Raw genomic sequence first — 25,819 nt, forward strand, 5'->3', positions numbered from 1 at the left:
GTTATTTCAATGAAAATACATTTTCACAAATGAAGGATATGTATTCTGGTTAATAAGAGCAACTAGCAAGAATATAGTGTTTTAAGGTTGGCAAAACGCTTTACAAATATCTCATTTCACCATTACCAAAATCCCGGGAGGTAGGTGCTATTATTAGACTCATTTTACAGAATATGAAACTGAGGCAGACAGAGACTGAGTGACTTGTCTAGAGTCACACAGCTAATAAGTGTATGAGGCCACATTTGAACGCAGATCCTTCTTACTCCAGGTCCAGCACTCTATGCACCATATCATTTAACTGTCTCTCAGCTTAAATAAGACTGAATAAACTCAGGGGGTTTGAAGAAGAAATTCAAAGATCATTAAAGGGATTAAAAAGCTGAATACATGAAGAAAAGGTTTTTTAAGAAAAAAAGATGTTTTTATAACACTTAAAATAATGCTACTTATGAACAACTTTCTTGTAACATCACTTTTGAAAAACAGGATATACTTATGAAAATAATCTTCAACAACAGAGGTCAAAGGGCATTCTTTATTTGTAGTATAGCTTAGTTCCCATTCTTGCTTTTGACTTTGTAAATAATTCCCTGCTTTTATCCATTTAGGTACATCTAAGTGGCTCAGTGGATAAAGTGCTGGAACTGGATTTGGGAAGACCTAAGTTCAAATATAGCCTCTGGGACTTACTAGCTGAATGACTCTGGGAATGTCACTGAATCTCTGTCCCCCTCAGTTTCCTTCATTTGCAAAATAGGGAAAATATCTGTAAGCACTATATAAATACCAGCTATTATTGTTTAGCAGAACATTTCCCTATCAGAATTAATAAGTTTTATAATTTCCTTATATTCTAAATATTTGAACATATAAACCTCCGTGATTTAGAAAGAATACACAAAATATTCATAACATCAATTAGTGAGTAATAATACTACATGGTAAGGACATATACATTTGCATTGAGACTACTAATGAATAATCTTCTATTTTATCTTTGTAGTATAAACTTAAAGAGGATGAAATAGTTAAATGTTTCATTAAACCTTGAGTCATTACCTTGGTTAGTTAGTTTACATTTGAAAGTCCATAGAACTCTTCACCCTATACAATGCACTATAATCAATCAAATCATAAACATTTACTAAGCACCTACTGTACTGTCAGACACTATACTGTTAACCAACTGCATTGGTGCAAATAGGAGGTTAAGGCAGGAAATGAAGTGATTGAGGGAGATGATGACAGTCAAAATTCTTGCTTGCCTCCTCAAATCATCATGAGAACCAGAATCCATAGAATGCTTCTGCATGGGTCTGGGTTAAAGGCTCTGTTCCACTAGGGTCTCACGTATAAATTATGAACACAGTAGGTCTGATTTGGAACCCAAGAGAATCATTGGGCTGGTTGGTAAGTGACCCTGATTTTGAGAGGGAAATGATGGTATTTTCACACTGTGCACTATATTGTTTTAGTAATAGGCAGAAAATTGCATTTTCTCAGCTCAGAGCCTCTTCATTACAAGTTAGGGAGTTGTGATATCACAGATCAGAGCCTAGCTCAGGCAAGAGGGGGATCAAGATAAAAATCAACACAGCAAGCTCAGATTAGAACAAATGAACGGCAGAAAAAGAAAAGACAATCTTGACAATCATTTTACTGTGGTTGGGCCTTGATCTCTTCCTCCTTTCCAGAGATATTTGGGAGTATGATGGGCAGATATTCCATAAAACAGCACGAGGTGGGAGGGATCTTCCTGGGATTTTATGAAATAATCCCATTTGGGTAGCAAACCTAGACTGTTTTACCCTGGTCCCATCAGTGAGCGCTCCTATATTTTGATCTGTGGATGCTGTTGTTCAGTCTTTCAGTCATGTCTGACTCTTCATGACTCCACATAGGGTTTTCTTGGCAAAGACACTAGAATGGTTTGCCATTTCCTTCTCCAGGAGCTGTGGAGAGCCCTCAGATAAAAGTCACAATTTGGTCAGCGACTTGGAGACCCACCCAAGTGTGTCCAGATTGTAGAGAGGAATGCAGCCAGGTGGAAGGAGGCTCAGAATACCAGGCAAGTTGATTCATTCCTGTGTACTTCAGCGCCAAATTGCTTCTGGGCAGCAGACTGGGCTAAATAAGAGCAACACTGGCTGTCAAAGAGGAAAGAATTCTTTCCAGGATTGTCTAAGTACAGGCTAGGGATCTTGGGACTAATCCAGCTGTGCTATACAAAATGGAACGAGTAGGCTGAGGCATATATAATTTGTCCAGTTTGGGGCAGACATAATAACTGCCTGTCATAGACCTGGCTGAGGCCTGGCCTGCAGGGATGAGGAAATAGGATGGGCAAGTCCCGTGAGTGGCCAGGAAGGGTCTGACAGAATGGCTAGGCAGCTGGCAAAGTGTTTCTCCAAAGAGGGCAGTAGGAAGTGGGGCTCCGGGTTACTTAAGCCCACCTTTAGGAGTTTGGCTCTACACACTAAATCCAGTTTGATGAAAGATCCTACCTCTTTCCTCTGAGTTCAAGAGGGAGTGGTTGGTTGATAACCACCTCAAGTAAGTGAATGATTGGGAAATCACTTATTAGCTACCAAGCATTGTGCGAAGAGCTGGAACACATAGAAGGTTATGCCCCACTGGGATAATAACCAAGAGTGGGTATATCCTCAAAAAAGAATACAGACATAAGGAAAGAATAGTAACAGTGGAAGGAGATGCGAGTCTGGCAACTGGTTAATATCATTTGCTAGTTATCTCCTAACCAGGGACCGGACAATATAAAAACCAAAGGTTCACCTAGGCTGAGCTTTCAGGGAACCTCACTGAAGTGAGAGATTCCCATTAATGTCTGAAATATAGAAGGAATGACTGGGCACATAAAGCCATTTTTCCTTTGCTATGGATATTACCATTTGTCCACAGTTATTTTGGGATAGTTGCTCCGGCCAAGGGCAAGAACAAAATCACGGCCTAAGAATGGGCTCTGGCCCCTGAAATGAACAACACCTTCAAACTCTTGCTTCTGGTAGGCATGGTACTTGTAATAAAATAAGGCTTAACCATACCTTGAGAATATATTCTATACCTTGGTTTTGGATTTTTTTATTTTCTGATAACTATGGTTTCACACTTGGTAGTCAGGTAGATTATATAAGGCATATGATGTATCTGAAAGAAATTCTAGGGGGCCATAACAACATACATCACCGGTTAGGGGTAAAATACTACTTTGTTCTGACTTCATCTCATTTACCATGGGATGGGGGATGGACACAACAATATTAGGCAGAGTAACTAAATTAGTAGGTGTAACCAATAAAAATCAATGAAAGAACCAGCATCACCTTGCATGCATATATTCATTCATATTTGCATATATCTGGCTAATTCCTATTTGGCATATTCATATATTCATCAAGTTTTCTTCCTTTATATTGGAGAATTTGCAATATGTGCCTGAGTAGCTTGTCTACTATTGAATATATAAGAAATGTAACCTTAATCAGATGTCCCACAGAGTAGGCAATGGTTATTCTGCAGTCTTAGCAGAAATGGCCAGCTCTTGGTTGAATGTGGGCTGTGATATGTTTTGGATTCAGAACAAAAGGGATGTAGGGTGACACAAGTTGTTTCCTTTGTTTAGGCATCAATAAATTACAGCTAGGTAAATTCCCTGGAAGTGAGCTTGTGTCTCACTCCTTTGAACCCCAAAATGAATAGTTATACTACAGAAGTCCTAAAAATAATTTGGTTTCCTTAGACGATGGTGTGAGAATGTCAAAGAATCTTTGAGCTGGCATGAAATTTAGAATTATCTAAGTCTAATCGCATTTTATACATGATTGAATGAGCACTGACTAAACACTTGCTGTGTTGGTGCACTGATGATACAAAAAAGAAAAAGAGATTCTCTTGCTCTCAAGGAGTTTACATTCTAATATGAGGAGACAATACACATAAGTTTCAGCTGAAAGTCAGATGACAAGACCCAGTGGTCATTGGGGCACTGTAAGGTAACACATCTTCTTTTGTATCATTTCCATGAAAGAAAACTGTACCAGTTTCTAATGCTGAGCCATTTAACATTGCCAGAGATTTTGCCGAGAATTTTCTTTTCCAGGTCTTCTGAACTTGCAGCTGTTAAGGAGGGTTAGCAATTACCAGATTGCATCCCTGGACAATGGCTTCCTGGGAAGGCTGGAAGCAGGGCTGGAGACATCGAGGAAGGGGTATATTGGGCTTACCTACCTTATAGTGGCAGTTTGTCAGGAGTTGGCATAAGTGGTAGGCCCCTTCTCCATAGGGCTAGCCCCCCTCCATGACGGCTGCAAAGGCCAGGCTAGAAGTAGAACGAGTGGTCAGATGTGAGGAAGCAAGATGGCGGAAAGGGTAGAATCAAAATGACTTGGGTTAGGTTTAGGTTCTAGTTGTGCTACTAACTAGCCATGACCTTGAGCAAATCAGCTATCAACCTGGATCTTAATCTCTATAATCAATACAATTAATAAAAATAGCTGTCTTGAGTTGCTATTTACAACATGCCTAACAGTTTCTTATTTCATCCTCACAATAACCCTGTGAGAGGCGGATGCTATTATTCTCCCCATTTTACTGAAGAAATTGAAAGAAAATGAGAGAAATTAAGTGATGTGCCTACTGTCACAAATGATTTGAAAAAACAATCTCTGCCCCTAAGCGGCTTGCAATCTTGGGGGAGGGGCATAACATGCACATATGTAAGCATATATATGTTTTATATATACTAAAGTGATACAAAGTAATTTTGAGGGAGAGGACATTATTAGCTTAGGGGAGGAATCCAGAAAGGCTTCATGTAGAAGGTGCTGCTTGAGCTGAGTTTTGAAGGAAGCCAGGGATTCCAAGAAAAAGCATAAGGATACAAACAAAGCCAATGCAACAAAGATTAGGAGGGAAGCAGAAAATTCAGAAAGAATTTTTACAACCAGTGTCTCTGATAAAGGCCTCATCTCCAAAACGTACAGGGAACTGAGTCAAATTTATGGGAATACAAGTCATTCCCCAATTGAGAAATGGTCAGAGGATATGAACAGGCAGTTTTCAGAGGAAGGATTTAAAGGTATCTATAGGCATATGAAAAAATGCTCTAAATCGCTATTGATCAGAGAAATGCACATCAAAACAACTCTTAGGTACCACATCTCTCCTGTCAGATTGGCTAATGTGACAAAACAGGAAAATGATAAATGCTGGAGAGGATGTGGGAAAATTGGAACATTAATACATCGTTGGTGGAGTTGTGAACTGATCCAGCCATTCTGGAGAGCAATTTGGAACTGCACCCAAAGGGCTATAAAAATGTGCATACCTTTTGACCCAGCAATACCGCTTCTAGGGCTGTATCTCAAAGAGATCATACAAGTGGGAAAAGGACCTGTATATACAAAAAATATTTACGGCAGCTCTTTTTGTGGTGGCAAAGAATTGGATATCAAGAGGATGTCCATCAATTAGGGAATGGCTAAACAAGTTGTGGTATATGAATCTAATGGAATACTATTTTGCTATAAGAAATGAAGAGCAGATGGACTTCATAATAACCTGGAAAGACTTATGTGATCTGATGCTGAGTGAGTGGAGCAGAACCAGGAGAACATTACACATGATTATAGACACTCAGTATTTGTGATGACTAACTTTGATAGACTTGGCTCTTCTCAGCAATACAAGGCTCAAAGACAGCTCCAAAAGACTCACGGAAAAAGCTATCCACATCCAGAGAAAGAATTACAGAGTCTGAATGCAGAGTGAGGAAAACTATTTGCTCTTTTTTTCTTCTTCTTTTTTGGTTTTGTTTCTTCTTTCTCATGGTTCATTCCCTTGGTTATAATTCTTCTTTACAACTTGACTATTGCATAAATAAGTCCAATGCAAAGGTATATGTAGAACATATATCGAATTACATGCCATCTTGGGGGGTAGGGGAAGGAGGGAAAGAAAATTTGGAACTCAAAAACTTGTGGAACTGTGTGTTGTAAACTTAAAAATAAAAGGCATAAGGAGAACATTCCAGGCATGAGGGAAAGCCAGTGCAAAGGCACAAAGATGGAAGATAGAGTATCACAAGTGAAGACAAGTAAGACCACTGGTATGGTTAGAACATAAAGGGCATAAGGAGAAGAAATATGTAAGGAGACTGCAAAGAAAGGGATAGGTTGTGAAGAGCTTTCAGTGCCCATTAAAGGTTATTTTATATTTTATCCTAAAAATAACAGGTAACCATGGAGTTGATTGGCTAAAGGAAGGTGTAATATGTTTAGATTTGCACTTAAGAAAAAAAATAACTTTAGCAGCTACGTGAAAGATGGAGTAGAGAGAGACTTTAGGCAGGGAAACCAAATGGGACATTATTCTAGTAGTTACAATGAGAGGTGATCTGAATGAAGGTGGGAGCTGTGAGTAGAGAAAGGGATGAACAGAGTATGAATGGTATGTAAGTGTGGATTTGGCAAATGACTGGATATAGGAGGTGAGGAATTAAAGATGGCATTGAGAGACTGGAAGAGAATGGGAAAATGGTGGTGACTCTTGAGAGGAAACTCAGGAAAGCACAGAAGAGAGTGTTTTGGGGGAAAAGGTGAATTGTTTTGGAAATAATGAGTACAAGGCCATTGAGAAGAGGGCATTAAACTTGCATCTAAAAGACTGTAACTTTAGACAGAGCAGATTTAGTTGAGAGGTGAGACTGGAAGCTAGATTGCAGAGGCTTAGAAGAGAGCTATAGGAGAGAGAGTATTCTGTAGAAGGTTTTCTCATGGAAGTTGGGTGAGAAAGGGAAGACACAATAATTAGCAGGGATGGTAAGATCTAATGAAGTTTTGTTTGTTATAGAATGAGGGTGACTTAAGCATGTTTCTAGGCAGCAGGGAAGGAAGGATCCAATCTGTAGGGAGAAATTGAAGATTAGAGAGCATAAGAGGAGATGATGATAGTAGAGGCAATCTGATGGAGACGACAGGTGAGGATAGCATTAAGGGTACTTGTAGAAAGATTGGCTTTGGCCAAAAAAAAAAAAAAAAGACTGACCTAAAAAGGAGGAAATTGTAGGGGATGATGTCAAGGCATTCTGAGATAAGATAGGAAAGGAGAAGAGGGAGCTAAGCTAGAATCAGAGGTGGGTGCTATATAAATTTCAAGTCTGGCACCCTCTACGTCATATTTTGCACCTTTAATTGAGGATGTTGTATTAGGCTCACTTCTCTTTTAACTCTAGATCCTAATATGCTCTAAAATTAGACTAGAAAGATGATGCAATTTGCTCAAAGTCACCCAACTGGTTAGTAGCAGAGTAGATATTAGAATCCAAGTCTCTGGACTCTCACCCATTGCTTGCTGCGTAGAAGCTATCCAATTCTTTCTAAGTCAAGGTTATATTATCTTTTAGTAGTTATATTATCTTACAAAATTTATTAGTTTTGAAACAAATGGCTTTTAGACACATGGAAGTGTGAATTTCTTTCCTTAATATTATATATTACAAAAATGTGGATTTTAAAAAATCAAATTTCATTGCAGGACTAATTTGGCTAGAGTAGAGGAGATTTAGTGGAAGAATGAGGTCTACATAGTCTCATAGACCAAAGGCTTATGCCCAGTCTTAGGTACAGTAGGTACTTGCTATTATGTGGTATTTCAGACACTGTAAAATTACTTTTGCCACCCAAAGGAATTACTTCACACAGCTTGCCAATATCTGAAATTCTACAATTAAGGTTGGCCATATCCTTACTCTTGTCATCACCCACACATGTACCACCTCCATGTTCAAGAATTCCAAAATACCCTAATCTGACTGTAATCTACTGTCTTTGCAACTCTTCCTCTGTCTTCTCTTACCAAAGCCTACTTACTCGTTGCCTACACCATACCTCCAATCCCTTAATCCCTCAATTCTCTCCCAGGCCATCTTTCCTGCACTAGCCACAATCTCCTCTTCTTCCCATCTAGACTCCCCTTGGTTAAACCAATTGAACTTTATACTGTCTTCTTCTCAAGTCCCTTAGCAACCTTATCATTTCACTGATTGTACCCTGCCAAGCTTCAGCCTTGGATCAATTCCATCATCTGCCACCTTCCCTTTTATGCATGTGCTGCTGAAGAAAACCACATAACTGTGCATTACATTACACAACCTCAACTAAGCCTTCACTGCTGCTAGGCAATCCTACTATACCTGCTTCATCAACTCACTATTCCACACTCCCCAGTAGCTCTTCAGAACCTTTTCATCCTTCCTCAAACCTCCCATGGCTTCCCTCCCCAATTTCCTCTCAGCCAGGAACCTTACCTCATATTTTACAGAAAACAAATTGAGGCCATTCATCATGAACTCCTTCTTCTCCTCACTTCATCTCAAATCACTCAGATGCCATCTGCCACTATCTCTGTTCTTCACACCTGTCTCACACGATGAGGCGGTCTTACTACTTACAAAGTTACTCCCTCTACTTGCTGAAGCTATCCCACCACATCCCATTTCCACCAATGGATTGCCCTGTCATCTCCACTCTATAAATTATTTTCAATTTCTCCCTGTCTACTAGCATACTCCCTACTACCCACAAACATGTTCATATCAAATAAACATTTATGAAATATTTACTATGTCTCAGGCACTGTACTAAGTGCTGGGGAGACTAAAAGAGGCAAAAGACAGTCCCTGCCCTCAGGAAGTTAACAATCTAATGGAGGAGACAACATGCAAACGAGTATATACAAATAATCTATGTACAGAATAAATAGGAAACAATGAAGGGAAGGAACTAGAATTGAGAGGTTGGAAAAGGTACTTAAAGGAAGGCATGGGAGTAAGTAGGTAGAGTTGAAGATGGAGAGAATTCCAAGTATGGGGAATCCTGTCATGTAGAACCTTGTTCTCTAAACAGCCAAAAAGCCAGTGTCTTTGGAAGAAAGAGTATGTTTTGGGGAGTAAGGTATAAGAAAATGACACCAAACAGAGGATTTTGTATGTGATCCCAAAGGCAGAAAAAGAGCCACTGGAATTGTGTGTAGTTGAACTTATGCTTTAGGAAAATCATGGATGAATCGGAGTGGGTGGCAACGAGGCAGGCAGACTCAGCAGCAGGCTATTGCAATTATCCAGGTATGAAGTGATGAGGGCCTGCCCTAGTGTGGTGGCACTGTTAGAGAAGGGGGCATATTTGAGAGAAGTTGCATAGTATGTCTTCCACATCATATAAAGAACCATCACTTGATCCTGCTATCCCCACTATCATCTTGTATTTCTTGGGACCTTTGTGGCTAACCTCTTTGAAAAGGTCATCTGTAATAGGTGCCTCCACTTTGTCTACCCTCTCTCTTCTTAACCCATTACAATCTGGTTTCTGACGGCACCTTTCCACTAAAACTGCTTTCTCCAGTCACCAATGCTCTAACTGCCAAATCCAAAGAGCATTTCTCAATCCTCATTCTCCTAGGCTTTTCTGCAGCCTCTGACATTGTTGATCATCCTCTCCTCCTTAATAGTCTCTTCTCTCTAGGTTTTCCAGATACCACTCTGGTTCCTGGTTTTCCTCCAACCTATCTGACCACTTCTTCTCAGTCTCCTTTCCTGGATCTTCATCCACATCAAGCTCTCTGACCATAGGTGCCTCATAGGGTTCTGTCCTGGGTTCTCTTCTGTTCTCCCTCTATACTTCTTTACTCGTTGATCTCATCAACTCCCAAGGATTTAAATATCATCTCTATACAGATGAATTCTCAAATCTTCCTATCCTGTCCCAATCTCTCTTGCTGACTTCCAATATTGTACTTCCAAATGCTTTTCAGACATCTTGAACTAGATGGGCAGTGGGCATCTTAAACTCAACATATGCAAAACCAAACTCATTATCTTTTCCCCTTAAATCTTCTGCATCTCTTAACTTCACTATTACTCTAGAGGGCAATACCATACTCCAATCCCTTAGGCTTGCAACCCAGGTGTCATTCTTGACTCATCAATTCCACCTTTGAAACATCTCTCAAATAGGCTCCTTTCTCTCCATTGACACCGTCACCACTCTAACGCAAGTCCTTCATCATCTCATGCCTGGACTCCTACAATAGTCTGCTAGTAGTTCAGGCTGCCTCAAGTCTCTCCCCACTCCAATCTATCCTCTATTTAGCTACCAAAGTGAGTCATCTAAAGCCTAAGTCTGACCACATCACCCCCTTACTCAATAAACTCCAGTGGCTCTTTATCACCACAAAGATAAAAAACTAAATCTTCTATTTAGCATTGAAAACCCTTCATAACCTAACCTCCTCCAACCCTTCCAGTCCCCCTTATACTACACTCAATAACACGTATTCTTTCATCCAGTGACACTGGCCTACTCAGTTGTTTCAAGAACAAGACACTCCATGTGTTGGCTCTGAGCATTCCTCATTTCTAATCTACAGGCTTCCTTTACATACCAACAAAAATCCCATCTTCTACAGAAAGCCTTCTAGTGTATTCCTTCTCTTTTTTCCTATTTATCCTACATGAAGCTTGTTTATAACATCTGTACCATATGCTTATTGTCTTCATTAGATAGTGAACTCCTTGAAGGCAGGGATGGCTTTTTCTCTTTTTTGTATTCCCAGAGTTTAGCACACACAGAGCTTTAGCACAAAATCTTAATGTTTACTATTTGACTATTGACTCTTTTAAAATGCAAATAGCCCTGTAAGAGGTTTAATTTAAACATTTACTAAATGCCTTTTCTGCACAGAGAATCTGTGCTAGACACTAGGGAATGCAAAGGCTTTAAACATGGAGTTTATAGTTTAGCAGTTGCATGACTATAACAGCAGTTCTCCAAAACAGCCAAAGCAGCTTAGAACTAGGTACAAAAACTGGGAAATAAACAGAAAAGAGAAAAAAAGTCTTTGACCTGTACACTTACCTCCAATTCTTATGCGGAGATACTTATAGTTCATTACTCTAATAGGAAACCATGCTCACAACTAATCCATTTGTTTGACAATCCTAGTCTAATAATAAAAGCTAGCATTTACATAGTACCTTCTGTATGCTTTCAGGTTTCCAGGTCTGTAACCCTGGAATCATCCTTGACTACTCCACACATCTTATCTAATCAACTGAGTTTTGTTGATTCTATTCCCACAGTATCTTACATGCATCTCCTCTCCACTCATAAAGCCACCACTGAACTCAGGCTATAACCCCTAAACTGGATTCTTGCAATAATTTCTTACTGGTATCCCAGCTCTTTCCCTCTAATCCATACTCCACAAAGATACTAATGTAATTTACTTAAAGTGCAAGTCTGATTATATCACTCCAATTTAATAAACCCCAGGCCTCCCAATTACTCAGATCAATAAAAACTTCTATTCAGCATCTAAAATCCTTCACAAATCCCTCTTTAACTTACCTTTGCAGGCTTACTATATATTCCTGGACCTTCATCCGTTTTTTCCATCCAACCAAGTGGACCTTGCTGTACTTCTTCACCTGACATCCCATTCTACTTTGCCAGGCTATATTGTCATACATGGAATGCACTCAATTCTTCAGTTCTGCCTCTTAGAAACCGTAGTTTCTATTAACGTTCAACTCAAGCACCACCTTCTACATGAAACCTTTCCTGATTTTTGTGTTTGTGCCTCTTCCCACAAAAAAAAAATAAAATAAAAAAATCAACTTGTAATTTTGTACATATCTGTGCATATTTACTCAAAACAACAAGCTTAAACATGAAAACTGTTCCCTTTTTTGTGTCCCTTGCACCTACTAATAAACTAATATTTGAATCGATTTCTGTCGAAAATATTGTGAGGTTTATTGTACTTGCTCAAAGCAGGCTTTCATGGGGGAAGCTAAAGATCGCAAGGGCACTGGATTCCTGATAGCTTGGGAAGACTGCCTTGGAAGAGGAGAAGAAAGGGTGAAGACGAGGCTGAAGACCAACCAAATAAACGTCACTTAACATGCAATTTTGGCTACTGTGCCCATCCAGTAATAATTAACAACAGCTAACGTTTCTATAGCACTTACTAAGCGCCAGGCCCTGTGCTAAGCACTTTACAATTATTTCATTTGATCTTCATGACAACCCTAGACAGTCGGTGCTATTATCACTTTACAGATTAGGAAACTGAGGCAAAGAGAGGCATGGTGACTAGCCAGGGATCACAAAGCTAGGAGGTGTCTGACGCTAGGCTTGAATTAGGATGTTCCTAAACTCTAGGCCTAGAGCTCTATTCGCTACACCATTTATCTACTTCGGTGAATGTATTCATGGGCAAGCCCAATGGACTGTTAATAGTGGGCAGGCATTGCAGAGAAAAACTGGCCAGTAACTGAGTCAGCTAAATTTCATTTGGAAAATTGTGTAGCACATGTACAAAGAAAATCTAGTGAAAAGTGGTTGATAATGAACCTTTTTTAAGTAATTTATTTTCTTTCTTGATTAACCAAGTCCCAACATTGTGAGTGACTTACAGAAGCTTTTAAAGGACAGAATTTCACTGAGTGAACAGATGATAATCATTGTCATCAACATCAAAAAGATCTTAATCATTAAAACATCTGTATGAATTGTCTTTTCTTGATTTGGCTGCCAAGTCCACTAAAAGTTCCAGGCTGCCCCCTGCCTCTTCTAGGACTATTTAGAGCCCTGCTCCCTTAGGAAACATTTCATGCCCAGCTGGATTTATGCTCTGGTCGGTCTGTCCAACTGTCTCATCCCAGGTTGTAAAGCTCACCTCATACTGAGGTGCACTGGACAGTGGACTGGACTGGTTCTTCAGTGCACTGGACGGATTCCTCTAAGAAGGATTTAGAGAAAGTCACGGACAATCAAGTACTACACAGGATAAAAATACACTGATGGACTACAATCTTCAAGGGTGCAGGAGTACCCACACTGAAATCATGGACCAATGGAATTAGTGTGTGTGTAGTTAAGATTATAATACTTAAACCCAAAATTAGGTGTGAAGTTGTGGGGAACATGCTATGTTCTAATTCAATAATTCAGTTTCTATGGGCCTAGATACTGTTTAAAGCCACAGGACAGCATTATTGAATATTTCTGTTTTTAAACGTAGAGCCTCCAAATATTATGTATCATTTAAAGCTATAAATTACATTGATATCCAACCATTTCCTGAAACAAAAGCAAATATAATTGTGTTAATAGAAAACATCTCAAACCACAAAGAAACACGCATAGTAGCAGTATTTTCATTTTATTTGAATTTTTTTTCTTTCCAGGGAAAACATGCATTTTACAGTATCCGTAAACACATCAATATGTTTACACTGATTTGTGAACTTGGTACATTTTGGAATGTTGCAATACTCATCAGACCCAATGCAATATGCAACAACATCAGAAAGGGAGGAATACATTAGATTAGGACATTTTACAGTTAAAAATACTCATAGCAGCAGCTTTTGAAAGATGATTTTATTAAATCAAGTCATTGCACTTGGTCATTTTATTGCTACAGCAAAACAAGGCCATTTTATTATTGTTAACACCTCTCATTTCTCATTTTAACTGATTGTCTTATTCTGCTCATCCATTGTAAGTTTTCATGTAGACAAACTGTTTAAAAATAATTTGGAGCACATTTCTTTGTGCTATGATCACAGTGAGAAATGTAGAAAATAAATTTGTATGACATCGGGCCTACTTTTCTATTTTCAACATCAGAGAAATCTTAATACTTCTAAAGAAAGAAAGTTGGACACAACAAATATTTTTAAAATTGGGAGTGTTCATTTTTGATGCCTTCAAGAAGGTTAGTGAATACTGAATCAATGCATTACATTTCAAAAACCATGGCATACCTGTATATGCAGTACATTCTTAGATAATTCATCACTTTAATAGCCACTGCAAATATCACAGTTGACTCAAAGCTTTGTGCTTATGGGCACATTAAAAAAAACTTAATCAATGCAGGAAAATTGCACCCCTTTACAGAATGTAAATTCCACATTCCTACCTATAATAATATGATGATATAGCTCTCCTGAATAGGAATTTCTAGCGATGTCCTGTTATATACTAAAACTGTACTGGTAAACTGCCATATTGAAGGAAAATGTATCTTCTTTAAATGGAGACAGATAAATTGAGACCATTTGAGGCAATTGCTTTTCTCTTCCTTATCTATCCAAGAAGGAAGTTAGGGAAAGGGCAGCTAATGGATAGCATGGACTTTCCTATGTATTTTTTGCAAATCTCTTATTTAAAAAAATGTTTGTCTTCCTGATGTGTTATAATCAACATATGAATGAATTACTAGCAAACCAAAGAAAGAATATTTAATTACTCAACTTCTTCCCAAGAAGGAAAAGGAAAAACTTTCTTAACTATACTCTTTAATGAAGATGATTCCTAGAATATAAAGAGCTTAAATTTTTTTCCATTTAACACTGTCACGAAAACTGGGTGGGGGAAAAGGGTGTTGGGGGAAAAGGTTTGGGTGCAAAAACAAAAAAAAAACCCAACTTCATTTGCTTGGTCATTTTAAAAATGCACATGGAATATGATAGCTAATTTTGATTAGTGGTTATTTCATTAGGACAGAAGTCTATGACCTTCATAATGAGGCAACACATACATTTAACCGAAGACCAGCTACTCCAAAAGCAGTATTATGTATTATTTCAAGATCTATATGAATCAGTATATTGATTATCCTGTATTGAAAAAAAAGTTTCACTTTTACAAAATTAAATTGTAAAGCAAAAAATTGTATTGAGATTTAAGCTGAAACAACAGAAAAAAAATTAAAACATTCTGGCACACACACTGCCATCTCACAACCCACAAGTCTTGTAATTTCATACACTGGAAATCCACTAACCATTTGCTATGAAGCTAAGCCCTAAACCGAGGCATTGTTTGTTAACAGACATCAGTTACCAGTAAAATCCATAAATCCTAGGTAGGACTATGTTATATTTGAAGTTTCTGTCATATTATTGAGATATATTTTAAAATTGTGTTGAGGTTGACAATTTTAAAAGGAGCTATTTGTTGACCATATGATTTATGAAAATGTAACTTTGAAAAGGGGTCTTATTTGGTTTAATAACAAATGTGATACTATGGTCTGTGAAGTAAAATAGTAGTTTTTATAAAGTTAGTATCTATTTGACAGTTCAAAATAACTCCGAAAAGTTTCTTAGTTTAATTAGGTAAATATTATTTCTTAAATTGAATATTTACATGATGAGTTGACTGTTCTGAAAGTATGATCTCATGACAAATTTCCTAGAGATTTGCATTTTGTTTTGTTAACGGTATTTTAAAAAGGGAAGGATTAAATTACAAGACCATAGGCTAGGCAATATTTGAATCTACAAAATAAGCAGAGAAATACAGCAATAAGGCTGGTGTTTGCATGTTAAATGTGCTGCAGTTTCTAGGCACAATGAACTGAAGGACAGTTTTCTGGCCTCTTAGCTCTGACAGATTTAAGAAAATCTTATTCTTTTAAAAATATACTTAATGATTGAAATATGGTTTAATAAATTCCTTTTATGAACCCTATAGTGCAAGTGGCATGAAATATTTCAGCTATCAAATTTATTTTATTTCATAATCTGCACATGTGATTGATTCATCTGTTTTATAGCTAACACATTCCTATTTTGTCACCCAAATGATAAACAGCACTGCAGACATATAGGCACAACAGTGTAATCTTGGGTAGGAAAGCTAAAAATAAAATATATATATATTTATATATATATATATGTATATACACACACATACAAAAATCCTACGTCCCTTTTGCATTATGGGAAAAGTAATTACTACAAGTTAGTGATTATTAAGCTAATGTGTCCCTCCCATAGTCTATTTTACAGGTTACCTGGAGATATATCAACCTATTTATAGTATAGAGCTCTTTAAAAATTACACTGTCAGTATTCAAAAAAAATCTATTACCAACTTCCTCTCCTTTTTATACAGATTCAGTAGTATTTTCAAGCAAACCAGAAAAAAAGAGGTTTGCGATTCCAGCACAGTAAGAAATAAGGCCTCTTTTTCATATTGGCAAATAAAATAAAATAAAATAAAATACACCATTTTCATTTTCCCCCTTCTGTAAGATATGAAAACTCATGTACTCATTTTTTCCTATAGCACACCAAAAATCTTTTGTTACTTGGAAGTAAACAAGTCAGTTTTCAGTTCATATTCTTGTTTATGAATCCCTGGCCAAAGAAGAACACTGAATCTACTTCACACCTCCCTCAAGTAGACAGGACTAGTTTTTTCAGCTTTTCTATTTCCACCTAAAAAGGAAAAACAGAGCATAAGCAACAGTGGCATCTTGGCTGCATTAAGGCTTCTCTGTCTTATCCCTAAGTCTTACATTTTGATCTTTTTACATTTTCAACAATGAAGAAATCAGCATAGACCATAGTAGTTATCAGGTCCCACTATCTTAAAGCACCTGAAGTTTAATTCCCATGAACATGATAAGAAACAGACATTTGAACCAGTGCCATGGTAAGGAGGCACTGAAAACTTGCACAAAGATTTCACACTTACAGAGGGTAAATGTTATCATAGTTCAATGAAGAAGGAAGCTTGGTGTCAACAGTCAGTCAAGAAGCAAAAAAACAAAGAACAAAAAAACAGCGCCTACTCTGTGTAATGGAATAAACATGTGATTTTGGATCGATCCCTCCTCCTTCCTGAGTTAGCCACTTCCTGCAGAGAGTAGGAGTTGATTAGGGAAGAAAAAAATATTCACCTTGTGTCACTGAGAGCCCAGTTGAGATGATACAAATAATTTATAAAGAAGCTATTCCACACAGTTTCTTGATTTCTTTCAACTCTCTTCCATAAATAGAACCCAAAGAGGAAGAAAAGTGAAGCCATCCATCGCTGGGGTTTGGTAAGATGTGGTGGTAACATGACAATGGTATTTTAAAAGGGTTTTGAAAAAGATAGGGTAGAGCTGAGATGGTTAACCAAAGGCTCAAGATAGGGAAGGGAGAAAAAAGTGTAGGAGAATGGTCTGGGTGAGAAAAGACTAATGGAAGGAATAGTGAAGATGGTGAAGATGAAGAGAGTAAATGGCTGTATGGTTGAGGGAAAGGCACAATAATGATCAAAAGTTAAGAATAAATGAATTTTAGAATTCATGCAGTTGAAGTGGAACCTTTGTGGGTGACATCCAGATCAAAGGGTCAGATAAGCTCTGTGGGAACAGAATGAGAAACTGGGAAGCTGGTGTATAAGTCACCAGGAAAGAAAGGCTGCAAATAGGGCACTGCACTCAATGAGGGAAAATGCAAAATGTCCTGCGGGGATGAGGAGGAAGAGTTGTCAAAGTAAGGCTCAGTGGTCTGTGGATTGGGTGATAAATTTAAACAGCATGAATGTCAAAATGTCAAAGAAGGAAAAGTTACTTATGTAAGTTGGTAGAGAGAGTCTGTAAGTAACACTTGAGAGTAAAATGTATTCTGACTCCCTGGACAGGCCCAGCGAGAGAGGAGGGTATTTGGGGAAAGAGGTGTAGTGTATACCAGAAAGTGGGGGGAGAGAAACAATGTCTTTAGGAGGGAGCAGAGTCTTGGTGAGTGCCAGAAGATGATAAAAGGAAACTATATAACCATTTTAAAAGACACTGAAGGAAGATCTGACAAGCAAATAGAAGACATTTAAGCATTTATCTTTACATGCTATTTCCTCACATAGGGTTTCAATTAAAAATACAGAGGTATTAAGATTCTTAGAAAAAACTGTGTGTGTGTGTGTGTGTGTGTGCTGATAGAATGTGTTTATATATTATTTTGTATGTAAAGTTAGAAAATCTTAAGGTGGTTGGAGCGAAAACATGTAACACAACTGTCAAAATTTTAAGGACTGCTATCTGGGTAGTGTCTTTACTATGTGAGGCAAAGGATCATATGTAATTTTTGGTTTTAATTTAATTTTAATATTCAGTGTTTTTTTGTCTTTTTAAAAAAGTAATTCATCATTTTATTATTCAGTTATTTTCTTGGCCACTTTAATAAATCGCCATATTAGCATCAGGTAGGTAGTGCAGTGGATAGAATACCTTAAAGAGAAGAAGACACAAGCTCAAACTCTACCTCAGATACTTGCTGTGGGACCGTGGGCAAATGACTTAACCTCCTGGAAGATCTGTAAAATGATGATCCCAACACCTGTCTTGCCAGGTTGTTGTAACGATCAAATGAAATAACATATGTAAAGCACTTTGCAAATCTTAAAGCATTATATAAATGTGAGCTATTCAGAATAATTATACTAGTCAGAAATGATCTCTCCTTCATCTGGATATCTACAGCACTATTATTTTACTTAAGGTATTTATCACACTCTTTACTGAATTATAATCATTTAAATGTATCTTTTTTCACTTATAAAACTAGAAGTCTTATGAGAACAGGAACCAGGTCTAGCAGAGTACGGTACCCTAAAATCTGTTGAACTGAATTATTTTTATATCAAAAGCTTAAAATTTTTTAAGTTCATGGTTTTAAAATCTCATATTAATTAACAAGAACTGAGGAGGTATCTCTTATGAGCAGGGAACTATGCTAAGTATTGAGGATGAAAATACAAAGAATGGAATAATCTCTACTCTTAAAGTTTACATTCTACTAAGGAAGAAAACAAGTACCCATAAGTATATAAATAAATTTAAAAAATAAAATATTAGCAGCAAGGGGATCAGGAAAAGATTATATCACTTATTAATATATTTATGTTTTCTTTGCAACTGACTTTCCTAGAAACATCTGTCCAGTTAAATGAAAAATGGATGTTAAGAAAATTTATATATATGAAGCAAGCACCCCAGGACCACGTTTTGTCCATTTTCTCACAAAAAGATTTTAAGCTAAATTAGTTTTTACTTATTTATATATATTCAGTTAAACAAACTTATGCAGCTTATACTGTGCCCTAAGTGAAACAACAAAAAATAAATTTAGGTAAGTCCTAGTGCCTGTTTCTTAAGCAGCTTATATAGTATATAGTCTCTATAGATGATAAACAGAAAATTATATGACTAACACAAAATAATACATGAGCATATAACAGGTACAACCAAAGTACTATGCGAGATCCTTACTAACATCTGAGTTGGGCTTGAAAGGACAGAAAGAAATTTGGGGAGTTTAAGGAAAGGATTTCAGGAAAATGTGAAATTTATGTATGAGAAGGCAAATAGTCCAGTTTGGCTGAAGTAGAGAGTATGAGAAGGGGAATCTGTGGAAGACTGTGAATGCTATTGGGTTTCTAGAACTTTACTTGGCAAGCAATAAGGTTTTTAGTGAAAGAATAATCACTAGATATCCGTATAAGGAAGATTAGTTTAACAACACTGGGAAGGATAAATTGGATGGAAAAAGAATGGAGGCAAGAACTATTATTCCAAACCTATCATAATTGTCCTTCACTTTGTAATGAAGGAGAATACGGCAGGGCTCAGCATTTGAAAACGTAATGGGATATATAGGAAACGAATGTTTTTCACACATATATTCTGTTTCCTAACTACGATATAATTTACTGGAGGACAGGACTAAATCTTTCTTCTTTTCTTTCCTCCCTCTCCCATGGGATTTTACTGGTATAGTAGATTCCCAATCAAGAAATTCCCTTCATCAATTCAAACAGGCAATTGTTTTTCAATTTATAGTCTTGAGAGATGTCTGAAGCATTGAGAAATAACTTGTCCAGGGTCACACACTAAGTGTCAGAGGTGGGGTGTTCCTGACTGGGACTCTCTAGCCACGATGCCAAGCTGCCTCTGCCTCTCCCCCTTTAAAATTTTAAAAACAAGAATCCCTCTTTCAACAGTATAAAGTACCATATTCTAAACAACATAGATACTCATTATGTTTAGCAGCCACTAATGTTTTCATTTTGATGCTTTATGATGACAAAACACTGCGGAACTGCATTACCTCTAGGTTATTTCTAATTGCCTTCTCCTCTTCCAATTCTTTTCTTAGTTTTTCCAGTTCCTTCCTAAAAAACAAAAATAATTTTTTAGCGGTGTATAGAAGTGAAAATGTCCATGTGTTGATATGCACACATTTTAAATTTCTAGTTCAAATAGTTAAACATCAGCAAAATTAATATTAAAAACCCCCTAAAATGTGAACAAACTTTTTTATAACAGAATGAAATTTTAAGAAATTAAAAAAAAATTCTTAGGAAGCTCTGAATGAACTCTATAAGTTCAACTAATATGGTCTTCTTGGAATGATCTGCCAGACTTACTTTGTAAATACTAATGGAATTTAATGGAGAATTTAATAAAACCCCATGCCATCAATCCATCTACTATGCTAGGGCAGATTTTTAACTGAAAGTTACTTCTGGAAATCTAAATAGAGTAAGTACTTCTTTTTACAGTAGTAATACATCTATATTAATCATTTTTTAAAGAAAAAATACAACTCAAATGAACTTAAAGACATAACGGTAAAAAGGCAAGAACATATTGCTCAAAATATAATTGTAGCTTCAACTACGCTGCATAAAGAAAAATCTCATATGACTACCAATCCTTATACTTTTATCGCTATATCCTGTACCTTGCACTCAAGTCTAAACACTTCTCAGTTCAGTATAGGCTAACACAGGGTTTTTTGAAAGCTATGCTATCAGCACATATTAAAATAAGCTGGAAAGCCTTTGAAGACAGGATAGTGATAGCTGCTTGTCTTACTAGGGCCTGCCTAGCTCAGATGGAAGAGGCTTATCATCAGGTGAAGGATTTTTTCAGTTACCAAAATTAATTATGAATATCTTTTAAAGTGTTGGGGTTATAAACTCTATTGTTAGAGGACAACTATACATACAGATGAAACTACAGATCCTTGAAGTATGATGACTACATACATATATTGCTTGTTCCTGAGATAATAAAAACGGCCCAAATTTACTGATTTAAGGTTGACTCTCCCTATCACACCTACGCTGAGGTACGATAGCCACTCACATGCCTACCCTTCCTGCTGGTTTGCACAGAAGCTTTGATCTATTTGGTCTCTGATTTGGGCCAATTTGCTATTCCTAAATAGTCCAGCGGCTGTTGCTTCATGCGAACTTACCATATCAGTACTAGATTTACCGCAGACACCTGATTGGCTTTAATCCTTGGGCAGCTCAGAACTCCTGAACCCAAGAGGATTCACTATCCTTAACCTGCCCAGGACCAGGATTTCAAGCATGGCCTGGCCAGATTTGATTAATAACAAAAAAATTTGAGAAATCCAAATCTACAAACTAGCATTCCTAAACTTTTAAAGATTATCATATTTTATATACTTATTTTTGTAATACTAGGTAAAATATAAGATTTTTGTCTCAAGAAGCCAAATAGGTTAAGAACATATATAATTTCGCTACTCCAGGTTATAGCTATCTACAGAAGTAGGTTATCAGTTTAAATTTTCTATTCCCTACAAAAGCACATTTAATCACTGACTCTTTGACACAGATAACCAAAACAAGTTTTGTTTTAAAATTCTGTTGCTATAAAGTAGCATTAAAAAGAAGTATTTCAAATATGCATTGAATTATACGTATATGTTCTTACAAGAATAAAATATCCTAACCTATTATTTAAAGCCTACTTAAAATTAGGGGAAATAGATCATTATTTCTCTAATATCCCTTCTACATCTGATATACCATGAACTAAGTAATACTCAGAGGGAAAAGCAAGACTTACCCATGTTCCTTTTTGATTGCTTCCACAACACACAATAACTCAACAACCTGCGTTCTGAGGTCATCTAGTATGTTTTTCTTCCCATCATCAATTTCTCCTTTTGTTTTGGCATCTACTGAATTGAGTAAAGTTGTTCTAAGAGATGCAGCTGAAGATGCTGCAGTGTATGTAGGTGCCTGAAAAGGAAAAAGAGATATACAGCCAAACTATATTGTATAGTTTATATATTGCACTAGTTTAAAAACCATGTAGAGAGCAGTAAGATAGCTCTCAAAGGGGGTAGTTGTTTAAAGAAATGATTGGGATCCACAGGAAGCTTACTGATAAAACTAAGATATTAAAAAGCTGTTCACAGATGGAAAGAAGAGCAAGTAACAAAATGAAGACAAAAGACAAAAATTACGCAATGACCTTGTTAAAGCTCAGAATTCAATTCAACAAACATATTAAGGGCTTACCATACATAAATTACATTATGTTAAGTGTTAGTGATTCAAAGATAGTCTATGCCCTCAAGGAGTTTACTTATTATTAGGATGATAGATATATGCAGCAAAGTAAATGCAAAAATATATCACATTATAATGTAATTTCAAGAGAGAGAGAAAAGACTAACAACTGGAGAAGATCAGGAAAAGATGAATTTAAGAAGTCACACCTAAGTTGTGCTTTGAAGGAAGCTAGGGATTCAGACACGAAAGTGAGAAGACAGCATTTCAGACTGAAGGAAAAAGGGGGCTGTTGGGAGCCTATGTAAATAAAGGCAAGGAGGGAAGACATGGGTTATGTGGGGAACGCTAAAATGTCAATTTGACTGGAACACAGAGTATGTTAATAGGAATAATATAAAAGAAAACACAAAGTCAGAGTGTAGAGGGTTTTAAATGGAAGGCCGAATGAGCTGAGACTGGTGAAGATAATAACAAGATTTCCTTTGGGGGATGAGGTAGTTTTGTTTTCTTTTGTTTTTAACTATAGAAAAAAAAATAACTGTCTGCTTTTTAAAAAGGAAGTGGATTCCTGCTGAAGGTAAATGGGAAGAAAAAAGATGAAGAGAAGAACTCTAGAAGAGAAGGTTAACCACATTTTCTTTTTTGACAGGTAGAAATAGTTTACATTGATTTCAGCAAAGCATTGGCTAAGTCCATCATGATATTTGTATACATGAGATGGGGAGATATCAGCTAGGCAACAGTACAACTGGATGACTTGGGAAATGATTGAATGATGAGTTATCACAAAGAGTAGTTATTACTAGATCCATGCTAATATGGAAAATGGTCTCTAGTGAAATGTCCTAGTTACGTGTCTTTGGCCTTGTAGAGTGTAACATTTTTGTCACTGGCTTGGATAAATACAAAATAATATTATCATTAAACTTATTTACAGATGTCACCCAGCTAGGAGAGATAGGTAACACATTGGATAGAGTCAGCAGAGATAAGATCCAAAAAGAACCCAAATGAGAATGTTGAACTGGATCTAATTATACAACATTTGTAGGGGGAAAATGTCAAGCCTTATAATAGATATCAATCATCTTCACAAATACAAAATAAGGAACTTGTGGCTAAAGAGCTACTTGTATGGAAAAGATATGAAGGTTTTAGTATAAGGTAAGCTCAATTAGTCAACAATGCAATATGGCAGTTCAAAAAAGCTCCTGTGATCTGTGGCTATGTTTAAGAACACAGTGACCAAAATGAAAATCTTGCTATAATATGGCCTCATCAGAGCATATGTGGAATATGTGAAGTTCTGTGTAATAAATTTTAAAACTGTTGGCTTTCTTGATTGATTTTATCTTGGCTTTTTCTATTATAAGGGAAGGTTCAATGAGTGGTAGTAGAGTTAGATCTGAAAATGACTGTGATGTAAAATCAAAAGACATCAATAAAATGTTACTATAAAGGGAAGAAAAGGAAAATATCTCTGAAAAACTAGTCAATAAATTTTCTAGGATAAAATTCCTTGCAGATAAGCGAGGATAACATCATTTTAAATATTATAATTGAGTAATTTAATATTCTGAGTTATTTCAATGAAAAAATATTTTCGCAAATGGAAGATATGTATTCTGGTTAATAATATTAGCTGGCACTAATATAATGCTCTATAAAGTCTCAGTTTAGTTTCTTTTATTTTTTCTCACTTAATAGTATTTTTTCCCAATTATATGTAAAGATAGTTTTTCACTTTTTAAGATTTTGAGTTCCAAATTTTTTTCTCCCTCCCTCTTCTCCCCAAGACAGCAAGCAATCTGATACAGGCTATACATATTCAATCATATTAAACATATTTCCACATTGTGCTTTCAGGCGCGCAAAGCACTTTAAAAAATTATCTCCTTTCACCTTTACTACAATTTTAGGAGGTAGGTATGATTATTAGACCCATTTTACAGAAAAAGAAACTGAGGCAGGCAGAGGCTAAGTGGCTTGTCTAGAGTCACACAGCAAAAAAGTGTCTGAGGCCAGACGGGAAATCAGATCTTACTAACTCCATGGCCAGCACTCTATCACTTAGCTGTCTCTTAACTGATTATAATACTTAAGACAGAGAATAAATGGAGTGGGTTTGAAGAAGAAAATCAAAGGTCATTAAAGCTGATTACATGAAGAAAAGGCTTTTTTTAAAGATGTTTTTATAGCACTTAAAATGATTATCCTTACAAACAACTTTCTAGTAACATCAATTGTGAAAAGCAAGTTATACCTATCATAACAATCTTCAGGAGCAGAGGTCAAAGGGCATCAGTATAGCTCAGTCCCCATTCTTGCTTTTCTCTTTGCAAATGATTCTGTTTTAATCTATTTAGATACAGCTAAGTGGCTCAGTGGATAAAATGCTAGAATTGGATTTGGAAAGACTTAAGTTCAAAAAAGCCTCTGAGACTTACTAGATGAATAACCCTGGGAATGTCACTGATCTTCCGTCTTCCTCAGTTTCCCTCATTTGTAAAATAAGGTAGTAATGGTACCTACCTCTCCAAGCTCTCATGAGGATCAAATGAGATAACATCTGTAAACACTACATAAATATCAGATATTATTTTTATTTAGCAGAACATTTCCCTCAGAATTAGTAAGAGTTTTACAATTCCCTTGTGTTCTATGTATTTGAACATGCAACCATCTATGATTTTAAAAGTACTAAAAATATTCATAATATCAATTAGTGAAAAAAAAAATACTATATAATGAAGACATATACATATGTAGTGTGACTACTAAGGAAGACTAGTCTATCTTTGCAACATTATAAGGATGAACTGGTTAAATATTTTCTTAAACCTTCAATCATTAAGTCAGTTAATTTATATTTAAGCTACTTCACCCTATACAAATCAATAAATTCATCAGCCACAAACATATATGAAGTGCCTACTATGTGTCAGGAATTGTGCTTAGAGGTAGGAATACAAAAGGAAGCAAAAGGCAGTTACTGCCCTCAAGGAGCTTATGATCTAATGGAGACAACATGTAAATAAATATATTCAAAGCAAGCTATACATAGGATAAATATGAAATAATTAATAGAGGGAAACCATTAGAATTAAGAGAGGTTAGGGAAAGCTTCCAGTAAAAGATGAGATTTTAGTTGGGACATAAAGGAAGTCAGGGAAGTCAGTTGGATTGGAGGAGGGAGAGCCTATCAGACATGGGGGACAAAGAGAAAACGCAGAGTTAGGAGGTAGGGTTTCTTGTTCATGGAACAACTAGGAGGCCAGTGTCACTGGATCAAAGAGTATATATGAAGACTGGAAAGATAGGAGGGGGCTAGACTATGAAGGGCTCTGAATGCCAATGAGAGTATTTTGTATTTGCTCCTGGAGACAATCAGAGCCACTATAGTTTACTGAATAAACACGATCAGACTTGTGTTTTATGAAAATTGCTTTAAGTCACTGAATGGAGGACAGATTGGAACTTTAAGCAGGAGCCAGCCTACCAGTTGCCTATTGCAATAATCCAGGCAAGAGGCGATAAGGGCCTGCACTAAAGTGCTGGCAGCACCAGAGGAGAGAATGGAGTGTATTCTAGAGATGTCACAGGCAAAATCAACAAAC

General features: G+C 36.7%; 1 protein-coding gene across 2 annotated transcripts in view; it reads right to left on the reverse strand.

Annotated features, from left to right (window-relative positions):
• Window positions 1-13,226: 13,226 nt before the first annotated feature.
• Window positions 13,227-25,819, reverse strand: part of LOC118856385 (CD2 associated protein) — a 165,882-nt gene continuing 153,289 nt past the window's right edge. For both annotated transcript variants that reach the window (XM_036766673.1, XM_036766674.1), the window contains 3 exons: window positions 21,751-21,926; window positions 19,973-20,036; window positions 13,227-16,315 (listed from right to left, as the gene is read on the reverse strand). In XM_036766673.1, the coding sequence (XP_036622568.1) occupies window positions 16,274-16,315; window positions 19,973-20,036; window positions 21,751-21,926 (282 nt within the window). In that variant the 3' untranslated portion in view covers window positions 13,227-16,273. The remainder of the gene's footprint in view (window positions 16,316-19,972; window positions 20,037-21,750; window positions 21,927-25,819) is intronic.

This window comes from Trichosurus vulpecula, chromosome 7, assembly GCF_011100635.1.
Source record: "Trichosurus vulpecula isolate mTriVul1 chromosome 7, mTriVul1.pri, whole genome shotgun sequence".
NCBI lineage: Eukaryota > Metazoa > Chordata > Mammalia > Diprotodontia > Phalangeridae > Trichosurus > Trichosurus vulpecula.